The 20,482-nt window shown below is 38.7% G+C and overlaps 1 protein-coding gene across 2 annotated transcripts; it reads left to right on the top strand.

The window, feature by feature from the left end:
• The first annotated feature begins 2,864 nt into the window (after nt 1–2,864).
• On the top strand, nt 2,865–17,058 carry LOC129266147 (histone-lysine N-methyltransferase PRDM9-like). Of its 2 annotated transcripts, none has more exons than XM_064103904.1 (5): nt 2,865–2,932; nt 8,545–8,830; nt 10,703–11,358; nt 12,755–13,001; nt 13,845–17,058. In XM_064103904.1, the coding sequence occupies exons 2-5, from the start codon at nt 8,593–8,595 to the stop codon at nt 15,989–15,991; spliced, it is 3,288 nt and encodes a 1,095-aa protein (XP_063959974.1). In that variant the 5' UTR covers nt 2,865–2,932; nt 8,545–8,592; the 3' UTR covers nt 15,992–17,058. The 2 variants fall into 2 exon arrangements, with proteins under 2 accessions (XP_063959974.1, XP_063959975.1); XM_064103905.1 differs by lacking the exon at nt 2,865–2,932 and adding an exon at nt 3,218–3,240 and having other exon boundaries at nt 13,845–16,074.
• The last annotated feature ends 3,424 nt before the right edge of the window (nt 17,059–20,482 follow it).

Genomic DNA, 20,482 nt, shown 5'->3' on the forward strand with positions numbered 1-20,482 from the left:
TTATTGTGTTACATATAATTTCCGGAAGTAGTCAGAATATCACCCATACTATTAACAAAACGGCATTGAAACCCCATTGGTCTGTAGATTGATAGTCGGGGTCACACTTTTTGCCTTTTTGTGTGTGAACTTATCTCTTCCCGATGATATCTTTGAGAATATAACGTCGAAAAAATGTAAAATTAGAGATCGGGGAGTGTTTCATATAAAGGTGATTAGTTATAGTGACTTTTCCTGACTTCAGCTACAAAGATCTCTGGATCAAATTTTCAGTGATTAATGACATTAAACAAGATGCTTCATTCATGAATTTCTCCCTGAATTAAAGAAATAGAAATGGAATTATTTCAATACTATGTAAAGTAAAAGGTGGTATTTCCATGAGCTACATCAGGACAGAGGCCAACAATATTGATTCAGTTCATACTCATTTGGAATGATGTCGATTTCAAAAGCAATATTTCAGGCTAGGGGTGTTTTATCCAGCAAAGTGTGTTTTATCCGAAGGAAATGTACTCGTCCATTCAAAATAGGAAAGTAGTCAGATCTGACAACTTGTTAGATGAAACACTCTTCTGATTATTGATTTTGATTGGATTTATTGTTATCTTTTGCATTCATAACATTTGTATACTTGTATAATATATGTTTCATTACATACTAACAAACATAATATATTGGTAATTCATTTTTGGCATGAATCATAAAGAAAAAAAATTACTAAATAAAGTCATTCTAAACAAATATGATCAACTACCAAACAAAATCATAACATTTACAGTTTGCAGGAGAAGGATTGTCATAAGCTGATTGCTTGAAAAAATGACAACCCGGAATGAAACTCATTGAATTAATACATACATTTATAAAGCAGATTGGAAAAATTATTTTGTTCATAATTTTATAATGATGAAGATGGAGATGATAAAGAATGAGGATGATGGTGATGATGATGAAAATGATGAAGATTATGCAAAGCATACGTGTTGCATGTTTACATCTTCCGTCAATTTTTTTCCGCCAAGACAAAGCTTACACATTTGGGGGATGCATGTATGATATATTTGAATATGGAAGGGGATAGGGTGAAAACAACATTCCATATGAGTATGAATACTGAATCAATATTGTTGGCCTCTGTCCTGCCGTAACTCATGGAAATACCACCTTTTATTTTACATACTATTGAAATCATTTAAATCCATTTCTTTTTCTTTCATTCAGGGAGAATTTCATGACTGAAGCATCTTGTTAAATGTCATTAATCACTTAAAATTTGATCCAAGCCAATCGGTGCAGAGATCTTGGTAGCTTTTTAACAGGAGTTGGGGAAAGTCACTATAACTAATCACTTTATGAATTACTCTCCGATCTCTACTTTTACATTTTTTGTACATTATATTCTCGAGGGCATGTCTTTATGAATATCCCTTAGGTGGGCTGATGATGTCATCATATCCCCACTTGTTCTTTTGTATTTTATTATATGGAATTAGGTTTATTCGACATTTTTCTACCAAGAACTAAACCAATTGGATTGCATGGTAACTGATTGAGTGCATGTTAGTTATTTATTGCCGCAACTTATTTCATCATAATGGGGACACATCATGTACACATGTATGAAAACATTTATGATTAGCATTAGAAAAAGGAAAGTGGGGATGTGGCCTCATCAACCCACCTGTGAATATTTATGACAATTTGCATATAAATGTTTTCCCAAAACATTGATAAACTTTAAAATTCAATAACTTCGTTATTTTTTCATCTGATTTTGATGACATTTTCAGCGTTTTGCTCTGTGAATTTTACTCTTATTTATTTAGATATATGTTTTCAGCCCGGACCACCGATCCCTTTAATATACTAGGGTCAAATGTGGCATAATTGCAATGGGCCTAATATTAAATGTGTATTCCCAGCACCGTACCGTACTATCGCACGGAACAAAACCGAGTGTTGACTGCATGTCAGACAGCAGCTAAAGCCTGTAAAACATATAGGCCCTAATCATTTGGCACCATGCAAAAATCAAATTTAAAGCATTTCAAATACAGAACTTTAGTCTTTGCAGTTTTCTGTTATAGGGGTATCAAATCAAAGAACACTCGAGATGTTTATAGGTAGGCTCTATTTTTCTTTCTTTCTTTTTTAAATTCAGATACATTCCAAAATGGCATTTGGTATCTTTTCTTCAAATTGAATAACTCATTCATGCGTGAATATGATTTGGACAGATAACAAAAAATCAGACAAACAAAACATTGAAAATTTGATCAAAATCGGTCAAGGAGTAACAAAGCTATACCACTAAGATTTGCATTATTCCAGTGAAACAGTCTAGGCATGTCTTCATGATATAAGCAAACCGATGATGCCCGGGATGATGCCATGATATATCCCCACTTGAGGTACGTATTTTATTATTAGGTTTATTCAATTTTCACTAACTTAAAACTAGTGGACAAGAATTTAGTGCATTATTGCTGCAGCTTATTTTATTATGGGAGACATACTATTCACAGATGCATGAAAATACGATTTCATGTAATAACATAAGAAAAGGGACTTCATCAGCCCACCTAATTAGTACGCATGACTTATTAATTTATTTTTCACAATATTGCTCAAATTCAATAACTTTGTTTTATTTGTTATACGATCAGATTTTTATGAAAATTTCAGCACTTTGCTTTGTGAATTTTTTTCTTTTTATTAGATATAAATATTTTCAGTCCGGAGTACCCATATAATTTATGATAAATCATAATTATCAGTTTGTTTGAATTGTTTTGTTTTTTCTGGACGCACTTACTGTACTGCAATATTTTAAAGATAATTCTCCAGAAATTGTTGACGCCCTCTTCGTTCAGGCGTTATTTTATTGCAGCTTTTTCAACTTTTGGGGTGTCTTTTCGTGATGGAAATTGTAAGTTAAAACATAAAAAAACATTATTATTGTCTACATCTAGACCCATTAGCAAAATATTGGCTTCGCGAGATCATGAACTTATTTTGAGGGATGTTGAGTTTCAGGAAAGCGTTTATTACCCTGGGTTAAGTAACCGGACCGTGTCTATTTTGCCGCTCATGCTACGGCACTCTTTGCCAAACAATCATACCGGCGCGTGCGATTTCTTATGCACGCGATTTGAATGGGGTGTGTCACGTTGTCGTGATGAATGTATTCGTGTCGTGCCTTGGCTTGGCTAAATCTGGGGCCAGAGCATACTGATTGTTAGTTCAAGAATACGCTAGATCATCTATCAGTGCCTAGCCAGGAGGCTTCTAACTGTTAACTTCGATAGAATTTAAAGTCATTCTACTGACCACGACCACGTCCACGACCCAGGCCACGTGCACTGCCACTGGTGCAGCCATGCATGATCTGATGCATGCCATGCCCAGGCCATGGCATGGACTACCTTAGACCAAAAGCTTCGGTCTCTGTTATGTTGGTTGTTCAGCTGAACTCCGTTGGCTTCACTCACCAAATACAGAGACCGAAGTTCTAGCGCGATCTGTACAGGGGACTCAATGGCCATATGTTTATGTACTTAAGATCGGATAAAACGGGGAAGTGAATTTGCGCGACAGCCGAGGTAAGTCACTGTTTTTGTTCCTTTTAACTTGATTTTTCTCCGTTTTTGGGCAATTAATGCCAAGAGGGAATATTAATTTGCATTTTGGTCGCGTTAATTTTCAAAATTTTTATTAATTAAAGACAAAAATTGAAGAGCCCCGACGGGGGGATTTTGCATTGCAAGTCCCCTAATGGCACTCCTAGTACCAATGAGGTCCAAACATTAACATGTATGGACCTCATAGGCGACATTACCCAAATTATGGGTTGGACAATGCTGTTCTGATTTCCAACCCAAGACTTTGGTAAATGTACGCATTAATGCAAGTTGCAGTGTTAAGATATAACTTTTATTTGGTCGCATTTAATGGAGTAAGCATGGTAAGTTCTAAAAATAGTTGAAATTAAAATGGATTATTGTTAAACTTACATTTCAGGCCCTTTTTGTTGATTTTCGGTGAGCATTCCACACACCTGCGACGAGTGATCAACTCCGAAGTGATACGCGTACTGGTCAGCTGATCGGTCAGGTGATCGGTTGGTTATCTTTTTGTCAGACGTTCATAATTTATGTTAAGCGTATCAATCTTCAGTATCTTGATTTCAAAGCATTAGTATTGCAGAGAAAAGTCATTATTGATTGGAATCAGTGGCGGGGAGGGGGGGGGGGGTTGGGGTGAGCATTTCTGCCCGTTCCCCCTTTTGAGATTTATAGTAAACATTTTGGAATTAAATATGTTGTTAATACTAGTTATGTGCCCCCCCCCTCATGAGAATCACGTACAGCATTATTTGTAATGGGGATATTTCGTTCATATTCTTTTCTCTTTTTGTCCTTTTTTTTTTATTGCCAAATTCAAAATTTTACTGGGAACAAATTAACAATATGACTTTCTATACATCACTTTTAGGGACAAACTTTTTTATGGGGGTGGGGGTTGGGGGCTTGCCAAATATAATCAATGGTGGAAAAAATGACCTTTTTTTTTTTTTTTTTTTTTTGGGGGGGGGGTTGCCAAATATCACGTGGACAAAATGACTTTCCCTTTTCTTATTTTTGTGGGGGGGGGGGGGGGGCTTGCCGAATATTACGCAGACAAAATGACTTTCATTTTGAGTGACCCCCATTTTTTTTTAACTTGTCAAACTTTACGCGAGACAATATAATGACCGGTTTTTTTTTTTAGTAAGAACCTTTTTTGGGAGTTGTCAAATTTTACTTGAGAAAATTCACCCCGCCCCCCCTACTTAATTTGGAAAATCTTGGATGCGCCTCTATATAGTTTGAATCATAATGAAGATTAAGATCATGCGTATATATAGCTTACATCCACGACAGAGGCGTAAACCGCCGGGGGCATGCAGGCTGGCCATTGATCCCCGGTCCAGTGGATTTCACCAAAAAAAAACGGGATAAGAGAAAAGGAATGAAGGAAGGAAAAGAAAGAAAGAAAGAAAGAGAAAGGGAAGAGAAATAAAAGGCCATAAAAAAGCAAAAGGAAAGAAAAATGCATGCGAGAATAATTCCGAATGTTATGTCAAAATCTATTGCAAAATTGATATTTGTAATAAAAGTGACAAAGGTTTTGCTCGCTCGCCTCTTCATCTGGTAGGCGCGTAGCTAGGGGCGGTGCCCCCCGAAAAGGTCCCTCCCCCCAAAAAAAAATAAGGAGGGAATAGAGAAAATAAAAAGCGAAATGAGAAAAGGGGGATGTATATAACTTAGTTTATAATTGTTTTTCCTTTTTTGGGGGGGAAGGGGTCAAAACATTAACGTTATTTTTTTCTATAAATAGGTCTAATTGCTAAATATCCAGAGTTATCGAGACCCACCTGCTGATATTGCACTGGGGGTACACGATGGAAGGGTTAGGCCCAGGGGCCCCCGAAAGTTCTACAACCAAGATAAAAAAGAAATGAAGGGAATTAATGAAAAGAAAAGGAAAAGTGTAAGTTAAGATATCTATCTCAAATTTAGATTTGCACGAAAAGTTTTTTTCTCGCTTGCTTCACTCGCTTGGAACATATAAAGCAACTTTATTCCCACGCGCCATGTATGTCTACATTGGCCCTCTTTCTTTCTTTTATTTTATTTTTTTTTACTCATCACGCTACCGTACTGCCACACACGGGTTTGCCCTAATGATCGTGGACAATCATAAAAAATATCATTTTCATACCATGTGACTGGGAAATTTTTGGCTCCACCCCCCCCCCTCTCGATCCCTGTATCGATTTTGACTTGATAGGGGCCTATACCTGATGGAATTTGCTTCATTCAATATAAAATCATAACGGATAGAACGCCTTGAATACAGTCCAAACAGCCTAACGACATTGCCGTGTCACGTGACAACCAGTATTAAACGAGAATGTGCACAACCCTATGGCGACAAAATTTGCCGCAAAAGTTGAGCAAGTTCTGGACAAAAAGGCTTCAATACCCCAAGAAAAGACCAGGCGAGTACTATTTATACATTTTTTCCATTTATTAATATCTAGAGTCTAATTTAAGAATAGATTTCGTCATCCATGGTAAGATCTAGTAATTTAAGCCCAACATTTAATTCGCGTGCACTCACTTTTTTAACACAGGAATTAATAGCCTTGGTGCCTAGAGTGCCCTAATGGTGGCTGCACGCTAGCGAGCCGTCTGTGTACGAGGAGAATAAAAAAATTAAAAAATGTTAAAAAACTCCTCGAAACAGACGGCTGCCAGCTGTCTAGGACTACCTCAGCCTCAGGCGATGTTCGTGCAGGCTCCACTCCACTTCACTACCGCTACACTACGCTCCACCTACCTGAACATCGGGACAGTGAACTAAATCGGATATTCCGAGTCATAAAAGGTGGGATGGCAATCATGGTTATCGTAAAAATTAAAGAAAAAAAATATAAAGAGGGATATGAATGACTTAATATCTTACTTTACACCCGTATTTCACTCCGTGTCCATCCTCCGGTTATCCTCAAAATTTGTGATTTTGGGCCAGTATCTTTTTCCTCACACGTATTATTCACGGCCGATTTCAAAACATCGCATGCGATCGGTCGCTGATCGATCGCGATCGCATGCGATGTTTTGAAATCGGCCGTGAATAATACGTGTGAGGAAAAAGATACTGGCCCAAAATCACAAATTTTGAGGATAACCGGAGGATGGACACGGAGTGAAATACGGGTGTAAAGTAAGATATTAAGTCATTCATATCCCTCTTTATATTTTTTTTCTTTAATTTTTACGATAACCATGATTGCCATCCCACCTTTTATGACTCGGAATATCCGATCTAGTTCACTGTCCCGATGTTCGGGTAGGTGGAGCGTAGTGTAGCGGTAGTGAAGTAGAGTGGAGCCTGCACGAACATCGCCTGAGGTAGCCATGGACTAACCCAGGGAGCTCGCAGCCCAGGGGCTTCCCGTGTATTTGACCATACTCACGGGACTAGGGTGATTTATGGTCTAAATATTTCTCCAAATGAATTGTGAAAACAGAAAGTATACAATTACCACGATTATATGGATGAAGGTCTAACGAGTGGCAGTTTCCTGACATCTGGGCACAGACTGGAACCTCAAAAAAACGAAATGTTCTCTCCTTCTACCCCTGTCTCGATCGGCCATTTTTGTTAAAAATCGTAACAAAATGGCCGATCGAGACTGGGGTAGAAGGAGAGAACTTTTCCCTGGGTTAGCCATGGACTTAAGTTGGAGCCAGGATAGGGACAGCGTGCCATTTTTTAATATTTTAGTACGCGCATGCACCGCCATTTTTCCCCACAATTAAAGTTCCTCAATTAAACACATTTTCTTAAGGGTTTTGAGCCCAAAAGGCCAAACCCAAACTTATGTTAATGGTAAATATGCTACTGACAGTAGAGGCGCACGGCCAATATGGGAGACTCCAATAGGGGAGACAATCATGTTATGCTGCAGTCGGAGGTCACATGGTAAGGTCAAAGGTCATTTTCAGGTCAACGTTAAAGTTTACACCCTAGACTCTCTTATGACACCTAACTCCGCAACCGTAAGTCACTTTTCGACCAAACTTGGTTAGTAGATGGACTTGGGGGACCTGCATGTTATGCTGCAGTCGGAGGTCACATGGTTAGGTCAAAGGTCATTTTCAGGTCAACGTTAAATATTACATGCAAGACTCTTATGACACCTAACTCCGCAACCGTAAGTCACTTTTCAACCAAACTTGGTTAGTAGATGGACTTGGGGGACCTGCATGTTATGCTGCAGTCGGAGGTCACATGGTAAGGTCAAAGGTCATTTTCAGGTCAACGTTAAAGTTTACACGCTAGACTCTCTTATGACACCTAACTCCGCAACCGTAAGTCACTTTTCGACCAAACTTGGTTGGTAGATGGACTTGGGGGACCTGCATGTTATGCTGCAGTCGGAGGTCACATGGTAAGGTCAAAGGTCATTTTCAGGTCAACGTTAAAGTTTACATGCAAGACTCTCTTATGACACCAAACTCAGCAACCGTAAGTCACTTTTCAACCAAACTTGGTTGGTAGATGGACTTGGGGGACCTGCATGTTATGCTGCAGTCGGAGGTCACATGGTAAGGTCAAAGGTCATTTTCAGGTCAACATTAAAGTTTACGTGCAAGGCTCTTATGACAAGTGTTATTCCATCCCAGTCATTTCACAATGAAGTTTCGATACAATTCTGTTGCGTGCCCTCGCAAATCACAATATTTCTGGTTATTTTCATAATTAGGCGAGACACAAAATCGCTTTTGCCTTGTTATTCAAATCAACTTTTTGTTCGGGTGGACTTGTCCTTTAAAGTCCAGTGTAATCTGTTGTCGAAGATTGCTGACTGGGTCTGTAGTGCTATAGATGGATCTGGATTTTCACCTTTGTTTCGTGTCTATGCTTTATCAGAATAGTGATTATTAAAGTACCAAGTAGTTGATGAATAATTTTTCTACATTTTACAAGGTTCCATGAAGTGACCTTTTTGCTCTCAATGGTCAGCTTGTTTACATCATGGAACTACCAAAAGGTCATCCCAGCCATGAGAGGCTATCGATATCCCAAGACTACCGTTATCCTCCCCCGTCCACGCATCACTTCTCACCCGGGCCCTCTCCGTCCTTTCACCACGCCTACACGGCCAGTTTGATTGCAGCAGGTCACCCTGAACAGCACCAGCTGTCCCAACCGCCCATGCTCCAGCAGCGAGATGTGGTAACCAGGCTTCCACCTAGGATAGATGACAGGAGTGGTAAGTTCTTATTTTTAAACTTTGTGTACAGTCTATGGGAGATGAAATTCATAAAATGGTGATTATTTTTCATTGTAATTGGTCTGCTTAATTAATTTAGGGTTTAATTTAGTTTGTAAATGGTCTGTAATAATTTTCAGTGAAAAAACAAAGAAATACATAAGAAATTAAAAAAACAGAGAAATACATAAGGAAAAAAAAATCACTTTTGCAATTTTTCTTTGTGGAAACCTTTAAATTAGATTTTAAAAATGACATCTGGTAAAAAAAATTGAAGTGAAATTGGGTGTTAAATATGCAAATAATGTTTTTTACGAATAAATTTGCATATTTTATTCGTAATAAATAAAAAATAATTGTTTTCAGAATTTTCTTTTTGTACTGGCTTGTAGTTTACGTGGAAAAGGATGTGTGCGCCAAATTCAGCGCGATCGCGTGAACGGCGCCCCCCCCCCCCCAGTCCTCAATTCATCTCAAATACTTTATAAATAGCCCAGTCCTTTTAGGGTTAACCCAGGGTAGGCGCTCTCAGCTGTAAGATGTTCTTCCAGCGGGCCCTGCATATAATAACCTTTTCCATTGTCATACGTTGAGCGCTTGACAAGAAGGCAGAAGGTCCCATCTTCCAATTATTAAATCATTTGCTATGACACAGCCAGGGATCAAAGCCATGACCTCCCGTTCATGAGGCAGGCGCTCTACCACTGAGCCCCCATGTCTTGGGCAGTTCATAAAGCTGTTCGTAAGTTAAGAGCGACTTTAAGAAAGACTGGTGATCCTTGTGGCAAATGATGTTCACCATATGTTCATTGGTGATTATTTAGCGCCTAAGAAAGGTTCACCAGTCGCTCTTAACTTACGAACAGCTTTATGAAACGGTCCCCCTTGGTTTAAAGGTCAAGTCCACCCCAGAAAAATGTTGATTTGTATATAAACAGAGAAAAATCAAACAAGCATTATGCTGAAAATTTCATCAAAATTGGATGTAAAATAAGAAAGTTATGACATTTTAAAGGATCGCTAATTTTTCACAAAACAGTGATATGCACAACTCAGTGACATGCAAATGAGACAGTCGATGATGTCCCTCACTCACTATTTCTTTTGTTTTTTATTGTTTGAATTATACAATATTTCATTTTTTACAGATTTGACAACAAGGACCAACTTGATTGAACCATATGGTATTAAACAATGCTAATTGCACATGTTCAGGGAGGAATTAATCGTTGTTTCACATGACAACAGGAAGAAAGTTGGAAATTTGGAATATTTCATATTTCACATAATAAAATACAAAAGAAATAGTGAGTGAGTGATGTCATCAGTCTCCTCATTTGCATACGGACAAGGATGTGAATATAACTGTTTTGTGAAATTTAGCGAAACTTTAAAATGTCATAACTTTCTTATTTTACATCCGATTTTTATGAAATTTTCAGTGTAATGCTTGTTTGATTTTTCTCTTTTTATTCAAATCAACTTTTTGTTGGGTGGACTTGTCCTTTAATAATGTGTAAGAGTCTTGGTGTAGAGGTTATGAATCCCATATTGTAATCAGAGGGCTGTGTGTTTGATCCCATCGATGCCAATCAACAGCATCTTTTGGCAAGGCATTATCCACACTTTGCCTCTCTCCGCCCAGGTGTTTAATGGGCACCCGGTAGGATGTGAAAGTCATTGTAGTTTGCCCAGCATTGTGTGCGCCTCATTATTGAGTTTGCCAGTGTTTTTGTGACTGCCTTGATGTTATTTTATGTTCAGTTAAATTATTATTTTGATTATTCAGGGGATTTTTTAGTCCTCCAATATGATAATTCATTGGTTCATCTGTTTTTAATGAGAGTCATCATTGTCCATCCTCTTTCCCAGGTTACCAGCAACCGGACTCTCTGGCAGTCATTCCCGGAAACGTTGACCCAATGGATCAGCAGCGTCCAGATGCCTTCAAGAAGCAAACCCTCACGACCAACCCTTACTTCTACCACCCCAACTTTGCGGTGATGTCCTCTGTGGCTGCAGAGAACAACCACCTGCCCCCAGCACCGCCCAAAGAGTGTCCACCGAACCTGGTCATAGGGTCTGCAGTCGCAATGGACGCTGCACCACGGGAGAACAGCCTTGCGGTCAGCAACATGGACATGGCATCATCGACATCCTCACCAAGTACTTGTACTTCGCTGCAGCCTCCGAACAACCCTGAGGCTGCCGTCGAGAGGACGACCGCTACGGATCCAGCGGCACCGAAGGATGCTGTCATTGCTGGATCCGTTACCAAGGAGCTTACTGAAGAAGAAAAGTCTCTGATGTTGCGCAAGAAGTATGCCCCCAAACCCAATTCCTTAATCCAGACCTTGCTGAAGAAAGGAGGCCCTCCCCCAGACGAACTCAGCTATGATCAGTTCACCGATGATGCCAACGATGTCCGGGTCATTGCCGTGAAGCCCATCGAGCCAGGACAGGTCTATGGACCTTTGAAAGGGAGTGTGAAGACTTTGGACTGTCTTCATAATGTACAGGCATGGGAGGTAGGTGCATGAGAGATAAAAACCTGTCTTTTAAGTTTGGTAAATCACCCAAAGTGTAAGTCACAATTCCAATTCATTACAAGATCACGTAAATGTGTGTGCGTTAAAGGGGAATCCAACCCAAATAAAAAATTGTTTTTATAAGAAAAATAAAAATCAGAAAATTGGACAAACAACAAGAAAGTTATGAATTTTTAAAAGTTGTAAATATTGGTAATCACTGTATTCATGGAGACTTCAAATTGGCCGTATATGGGATGTCATAGTGATGTAAGGCAAGGACTACTCTTCCATGTACTCCAATACATATTATGGCTAAAATGTCATTTTTCCCAAAAGTTGTATTTCAAATTATATTTTTCTTTCATGAGGACATAAAGCAATATACTACCTGGGTTATATTTAGATTACTGCCCCAGGGGAATGGGTACTTAGGAGAAAACCACAAATCCCTGATAATAAAGTACATGGCCTATGGGAAAGTTGTCCTTGCCTCTTGTCATAATTTACTTACCCAGTTGCCAATTTGAAATCTACATACAATTGGTGATCTGATTTTAAAGCAGCTATAACTTTCTTATTGCATGTCTGATTTCTTTCAAACTTTCACCATTCTGTTTAAATTATTTTTTCCCTTCCCAACACAACATTTTATGGCCAAGGTTGGAATCCCCTTTAAAATGGTTATGACGTGAAGGTTGTAAAATAAAAAGGGGTTTTATTTCTTGAATTTTTTATCTAAAATATTTGTGTAATTTGTCTTTCTCAAAAAGAGAAATGGCTGGAATTTCAGGATTTTCAGTAGATTTCCAATATCCAATATTCCAATTCATATGTAAAGTAAGTGCTCATGAATGATAAATGGGATTTTAAAAACGTTACCAAGGGGGGTGCTAAATTCCAAATCTTAATTAATATAGCGTAGATTAGCTAATTGCCTTTTTCAAAGGTGCACTATAAATTAGCTCCAGCTGCTGTTTCTAGCACATTTACCACATGATTAATAATTGTTGCCAATTTGAACAGTAAAAGTGGATTAATTTTTTACTCTCGAGATTTAATTTTGAACTCGTGAGAGCTCTATATATATTTCTAAGCCAGAAGATTTTTAACTTTGATTTTTTTATTTCAACAATAGCTCGGCCCCCATGAAAAAATGGATCAGATGACCACTACGGTTTTAGAGTTGCAAATTGGCAACTGTTTTCAGTTAATTCATTTCATCAATTTACACTTGTGTTATATCCATATTTTATTTCTTCAAAGTATGAAAATGAAAAAAAAAATCAAAATGAAAGTTGCCAATTTGAGTAACGAAAGAAGATTATTATTGAACACAGGATAGCTGTGTACCTCTAAGCCAGACGATTTCTTATTTCCTTTCCTCTACCATCAGCTCTGCCTGGATGGAATGGTAGCTGCTTACATGGCCCCTGCCCCGCGGAAGGAATGGATGGGCTTCGTCCGCAACGCTCGCTACCCCGAGGAATGCAACCTCGATGCTGGTCAGGTCTATGGACGGATCTACTTCACCGTGATCAAGAGGGTTGAACCGGGTACTGAACTGAGGGTCTTCTATAGTGATACCTACAGAGAGAACTGTGGATTCATGTACGACCTTTCTGCTCTCAATTATAATAAAGGTACAGTATTAATGGTCTTTCTTTCAATTACAAAGTCGAGTCTGTTTAAGCGGGCTTTTGTCTGTAGGGAAAACCTGTCTTTAATGGCCAACAAAATTGTCTCCCATTTGAATGGAATATTTCGTCGGCTTCCCGCAAGTAGGGACTTATCAACATTTTCTTTTTTCTTTTTTGGTTGAAATGGTAAAAGCATGTCATGAACTTTCTTCTGGTACCATTCTCAAACCTAAATGTGATGTCATTATGACGTAATAAGCAAAAACTTCCAATGTGCCTTACGCACATAGATGGGTCCTTTTTCTGGGAACTGGATCGCGCATTTGGTTCCCGGAAAAAAGACAGTCCTTTGGTTTTTTTAAATTTACTTTTTGAACACCAAATTTTTTAATGTTGCTATTTGCAGAGAACCTCCCCTGCGATCTATATTTGATTTTGGAGTTGAAGGTCACATTTGTTTCTTTGAAAGAAAAAAATATAGAGAATTCTACTGTTTATAGACCCCATCTGAAATGAAAAGTGAAATTGACAATTGAAGATCACATTTGTGATTGAAAGGAAAAAAAACATATAGAGAAGTCTACTGGAGCCGGTTGTTCAGTTTGATAACCCCATCTGAAATGAGAAGTGAAATTGACAATATTAAGTAGGTCACGTGAGGTCACCAAAATTGAGCATATACTTGACATTTAGAACCTGTTTATTCTAAAGTTGTAGATTTAGGAATTTTTTAACAAAAGATGACCTCATTTTGAAAGAAAGTTGAAGTGTTCTGAAATTTTACATGCCCAAGTTCCTGAAAATGCATTAACTTCTGCCCATCTTTTCTTGATTTGTTTCCGTTAGACACTGACAGCTTCTCCTGTACCATGTGTAATGTGAAGACTGTCAACTCCAAGAGCATGGTGAGACACTACAAGGTCACCCACCCTGATGATGGCCTACAGGAAGAGAAGTCGGTGCCTTTGAAGGTTGCCGAGAGGCTGAAGCTGCTCAATGCTCAGTGCAAGCTACCCCCACAATACGACGAGGAAGACGATGAGGAAGAAGAGGAAGAAACCAAGGAGGACGATGCCAAAGTGGCGGAAAAGAATTCCGAAGGAGAAGCACCAAAGACGTCGGTTCAGGGGGTGGCATCGATGACAAATGTACAGAGACATAAGAGTAATCATAATGGAAAGAGAAAAATGCAGGATGATGGTGATTCCCAGAGGTTCATATGTCCCACCTGCGGTAAGAACTTCCCCACCCACGGCCGCTTGGTGGTGCATGAGTCTTTCCATACTAACAATGACGTTAAGGACAATGATACAGAGAATGAGACAGATGACGATGACGACAGTGTGACTGAGTACATCGACCATGGCAATGGTATTCAGTGTCCAATCTGCGGTTTTACTTTCAAAGATATTGATAAGTTCAAGGTCCACAAAAAGAAACACAAGACTCACCGGTACATGTGCGACCAGTGTGGGAACCTGTACACAAGGAAGACGTATATGTACCGCCATCAGCGGGAGAACCACGGAGCAGTACATGTACGAGCTAGACGTACTGTCAATGTTTTTATGCAAGGCGAGAACACATCAGCCAGAGCGCCCCAAGGAAGGGCGGGTTTACTAAGCAGCGGTGATGAGTCAACTAAGAACATGCCCAACCGTTGCAAGATCTGCCACTATGTAACCATTTCGAACCATATGCTTAGAGAGCACTTGATGCAGCATCAAAACAGGCCGTATGGATGTGAAAAATGTGGCCGAGTGTACATGAGTAGGGGCAAACTGTACGATCATTTACGACGAAAGCATGGAGCCACAAAGATCCATTATCTGACCCCTCAGAGGAGACAGAGGATTATGAAATACCTTAAAGAAATGACTGTCCAGGTTCTCCGTTGCGGAGAATGTGGATTTTCCTGCCGCGATCGGAAATCCCTGGAAGTGCACAAACAGTCTCACAAGCTTGTACGGAAGGTTGTTAGAAAGGTCAGTACCCCAGTTGATTTGACCGACGCAGAGACTTGTGAAATATGTGGTTTTAAGACAAGGGATGAAGAGTTCTTCACAGAACACATCAACAAGCACGTCGCTTTCCCGTTTGGGTGCAAGAAGTGTGGAAACACTTATACGACTAAAAAGTCGCTCCTCAGGCATCATCATGAGAAACACGAGGAGCAAGATCTTGATAATAGGGATTTGGACCAGAGTCTAGGTTTGAAGGCAAGACTGGTCCATTCCAAGCACAAGGATGCCTGTCCGGAATGTGCCTTCTACACACCTCATAAGTCGGTTCTCAATAAGCACATAGCCAGGCACAAGGAATTCCCCTATGGGTGCATCGAGTGCGGCAATGTATACACACGCAACAGCACCTTACGTCGACACCAAAGATCCAAACATATCCATCTCTTCACAGGGGGTTTCGAGGGACCGGAAAAGAAGGAAATCGGCGGGCTGCTGCGGAAGATGACTTCTCCCGAGGAACTCCAAATCCAGGGTGACGCCTGTCCGCACTGTGGGTTCCGGACACCCGACAAGAACTTCCTGACTGACCACGTCATCCTGCACCTGACCCATCCCTGCGGGTGTAGGATCTGTGGCAACGTCTACACCCAGAAGAAGTTTGTGATGAGACACATGCAAGAGAAGCACCCCGAGGCGTACAGAGAGGACGTTGACGTTGCGCTTACGAAAGGCGACCAGGACAGCGCCTCGGACAGTGGAGGGGAGAGGGATGGGAGCCTGGATGATGATCTCAGTTCTGAATCGGGGAAGCATGATGGGTGGGAACTCGAGGGAGGGGTAAATGATGATTATGGTAGGGATGATGAGATGGATGGGGAAGGTGGAATAGATGAGGATGAGAATGAAGAAAAGATGGAGGATGAAGAGGAGGATGAAGAAATGGAAGGAGAGGATTATTCTGATGAAAGTGATGCTAGTGACTTTGATGATGATGAGGAGGCGAGTATTGGAAATGAAGGTGATCCCTGATAGACTGATTTCTTTATTACATATAACATGTATATAATGGTACTTGCACCCATGATATGCTGTAATTTTTTTTTATAATGGATCATATCTTTGTTTCAATACTCACGATGTACTCCATCACAAAGACTTTCAGTTTATTCCTAGATCTGTGATTTCCAATCTATACAATTCACTTCAATTTCAAATTTTTTATATCCTGCTTTTATTGACGAATTTCGATTTAGATTCAGAGGCCCCTATTCTGAAGTCGGGTTTAACTTAAACCCAGGTTTAAAGTTGTGGTTTAAGTATGGACAGCCAATTGTTACATAAATCACTAACAGTAGAGATAAGATATTTCAGCTCATTTTGGCTCTCAAATCATTCGTAATTGTCTAGGAACTATAAATAGATGATTGCCTTCACCATCAGTGAAAGAGTACAGTAAACATAGGAAACATGCAACTTAATAAAACATTTTGACACTTTTGGCTTCCCATAATTTTAGCACAGAGTTAGACCATGGTCTAAGTAAAACCTGACTTCAGAATACGAGCCAGAGTGTTTGGTGTTATCATGAGAAAGGATATTCAAACTATTATTTAACAAAACTAAAAAAGTTTAAACCTTTTGTTTGCACATTCAAATGCAATTTTAAATTTTTTAGTTCTTTATCTAGTTTGGAACACGTTTTCACCTTTTGTTAAAGGACAAGTCCACCCCAACAAAAAGTTGATTTGAAAAAAAAGGAGAAAAATCCAACAAGCAAAACACTGAAAACTTCATCAAAATCGGATGTAAAATAAGAAAGTTATGACATTTCAAAGTTTCGCTTAATTTCACAAAACAGTTAAATGCACATCCTGGTCAGTATGCAAATTGGCAGACTGATGACGTCACCCACTCACTATTTCTTTTGTATTTTATTATATGAAATATGAAATATTCTTATTTTCTCCTCCTTGTCAATTGAAAAAAAGTTGCATTTCTCCCTGAACATGTAGAATTACCATTATTTTAACAGTTTATGGTTAAGTAAAGTTGGTCCTTATTGTCAAGTCTGTTAAAATTGAAATATTGTATAATTCAAACAATAAAAAACAAAAGAAATAGTGAGTGATGGACATCATCGACTCTCTCATTTGCATATTGCTGAGTTGTGCATTTAACTGTTTTGTGAAATATAAGCGAAACTTAAAAATGTCATAACTTTCTTATTTTACATCCGATTTCGATGAAATTTTCAGCATTATGTTTGTTTGATTTTACTTTATCGATTCAAATCAACAATTTTCTGGGGTGGACTTGACCTTTAATAGAAGGGAAAGAAAACTTTCATTCCCCTTTTGCAGATTGGAAATTGAAGGTTTGTGTCATATTGACATATCTGCACTTTATGTTTACCAACATAAATATGTATGTAGTATTTTTGGCATCTTACAATGGCAACAAGAATGTATTGCTTATATTATCTGCAGTATTGTATATCATTTTCTGTTGAAGAAAGAGTTTCATTCAAATACAATTTAAGGTCCTAATTCACAAAGGTGGTTTTGAAAACCTTTGGTTGAGTCCATGGTTTATGCACATTTCCTGTATAAATACATGTAATGCTTTTACTGCTTATATTGTAAACAATGTCCAATGTTGATCAGTTTATCACACTCATTTCTTCATGAGTCTATTCTTCATAACAGTAGACTCATTAATAAAATACCATACTTAACCATGGCAACAGGCATCATTAAAGCAAAACATAAAACCTAACCTAGATGTATAGTGGGTTGGATCTTCATATTTTATGAAATCCATCTGCTTATATGGGGAGTGTTTAGTGAAACAAAGATTTTCACTGGCAAATTTGCTCTGAGCCAATTAGGTGAGAGTACTCCAGTAGCTTGTAACAATAGCCAGTGAAAAACACTTTGTTTCCATGAAATGCCCCCTCCCCAAGGGCCTGTGAGTAGCACTTGTGCTGTATCCTCCAAATAGCTTCTTGCCTTTTAATACACATTCCCTTTTCCTTTTTTTTTATAAATCTCTTGGATTAAGCAAACATGTATGTATTTCTGGCTTGTATATAATAGGTAGTTTTCACTTTTACTACGGGGAAAACTCCACAACGCATCGATTCCTTTTGAAAAAGCAATTAAAATCACAATGGAGAACGGAGGGGCTTTTGTCGGAAGTTGGTGGACTGGGACAGCAGATCATCCGAAGATTTGCACCGGACGAACAATTGCAAATATGTCGTCGTCCAGAGTCGAGAGATTCCAATGCTGACCCGGTCCACCAACTGTCGACAAAAGCCTCTCAGCTCTCCATTGTGATATCACTTGCAGTTTCAAAGGGATTGGTGCGTTGTAGAGAGAGTTTCCCCGTAGAAAATGCGAATAGTCCGGAATGTCATATTGTGTTGCGGATTTGGATATGGAGCATTGTCAATCCTGATAAAAAACATGACTGCGTGTATATATGTATAGTATGTGTAGGTATATTTTACAACTCGCCCATCTAAATCATGCCATTTTTGTAATTCACTTTGCATCTCATCAGTTTGCATATATAATATGGTGCTAGCTGTTCAATTTTTTTGTGTGTGTTATTTGAGGAGAATGAAACTCTTGGATCATACATGTAGCTTGTATGAAAACAGAAAAAATCTCAGAATAAGATCAATGAAAGTTTGAGGAAAACTGAATGAAAAATAAGAAGGTTATGAGCATTTCAATATTTAAATCACTAATGCTAAGTACACTGCAGATCCTAACATTGATAATGCGACCAAAATTTGTGACGTCACATGCGAATAACTTCCCCATTTCTCTTACATCTTCTCCCTTATATATTCCATTGCAAGAGTTCTGTTTTATGAGATGACATAGAGTAGAGGTTTTACAACATATGGATGAATTGATTGTGATGTAATTAGAATGAGCAAAAAAAAGAGACGTGTGGGGTACATGTATATTTTCACTGTCCAAAGGTGGGAGTTATACAATATGTGACATTACAGATCTTGTTCGCATTGCCAATGGGTGATTTCAAGTCCGGTGTTGGCGTTGGTGTTGGTGTTAGTGTTGGAATTTCGATTGCTTCTCCTAGCTCAAAAACCTATTCTGAGTTTGTAAAACTGATCCAGATCACATTATTGACATCTCAACAACCAGTGAGTGACTTTTCAGGACCATCTTCATTTTATGTTTGGTGTTATTCTCATGTAAAAATTGACCTAACACCAACACCAAAAGGTCAACACTGAACTTGAAATCACCCATTGGGAGGATCTCCATCATTGATAGCATTAGTAATTCTTGACTTTCAAATGCTCATAACTTTTGTTTTTCCAATTTTACTTGTCCTTAAAAAAAAAAATCTTATTCTTTGATTTCTTTTCTGTTTTCACACAAGCAAACTTTCTTCAATTGTTTCATTCTCTATTAATCTTATGTACATTGTTGAAAATGTATGGCCAAGTGCTTGATGCATCGTCAGAAAAATTATTTTGTTGTATTGCTGAATACCTTTTTAATATGTATTGCCTGTACATCATGCTTTCAATGTGTTGTAGAATGGTATATCTTAGCATAAAGGGTCTTTGCACAATTCAAGATAGGCCTGCGATATGGTTTAAAAAAAATGTTAGTGAACATTGAATGTGGAATAGACATGAACGTTCAGACAAGTTGAAACCCATGGCCATGACTATCGTTATTGAAATGTTTATAGTGATATTCCTATTATCCCCTCCCCTTCCTCAACTTGAAGTTAATGAATTAATCAATTTATTATGAATGAATGGTTGGATATTTAATTGAATTGTTTTTCACTCAGAAAATATTAAAACTTCCTGTATTCACAAACCAAGGCCCCGTCTTACAAAGAGTTATGTTTGATCCAATCAATCTCAACTGTATGGAAATCCATCTAGGCCATATTTTTGTCTACAAGAAATTTGCACAATCTCCTAAGTAAACATATAGAGAATCACACTGAATCTTCAAGAGAGTGGTGATTGTATGAATGAACATATCTAGAAAATATTTTGAACAAATTTGAATTCTAGATGTTGACGTTGCTGGCCGTCCATAGTTGGGATTGATCGGATCAATTGCAACTCTTTGTAAGACGGGGCCCTGGTGGGTGTTTCATGAAAGGTGTCAGCTCTGACTACGTTGTCAGTGCTGAGAATTCTAGTGAATTTTGTGGTTTAGATTGGGTCAAGAGGCACTGGCCTCTGACTGTTATTAATAATAATAATAGCCAATTTTTATAAAGCGCTTTTCCCAGAATGGCTCAAAGCACGTTACAGCATATTATTACCCCGGTCATTGGATTCATTTCAATCCCGCACGAAAAGTGCACAATTTCCACTCCCTGGGGAGCATAACTACAGTTAATGTATTAATTGTCAGAGAAAGACAGGCTGCCAGTGCTGACAAATTTCATGAACGGTCCCCTGATCGTAGACCTATTGTATGACATTGACATGTATTTGCCATTTTACCCGGT

The sequence above is a fragment of the Lytechinus pictus genome, chromosome 8 (assembly GCF_037042905.1).
Source record: "Lytechinus pictus isolate F3 Inbred chromosome 8, Lp3.0, whole genome shotgun sequence".
NCBI lineage: Eukaryota > Metazoa > Echinodermata > Echinoidea > Temnopleuroida > Toxopneustidae > Lytechinus > Lytechinus pictus.

Excerpts from the sequence above, each read along its gene's own strand:
- LOC129266147 (XM_064103904.1), top strand. The coding sequence starts at position 8,593 with ATGGAACTACCAAAAGGTCATCCCAGCCATGAGAGGCTATCGATATCC. Across the intron at positions 8,831-10,702 it reads TAGGATAGATGACAGGAGTG|GTTACCAGCAACCGGACTCT; the intron begins GTAAGTTCTTAT and ends CCTCTTTCCCAG. Across the intron at positions 13,002-13,844 it reads TGCTCTCAATTATAATAAAG|ACACTGACAGCTTCTCCTGT; the intron begins GTACAGTATTAA and ends TGTTTCCGTTAG.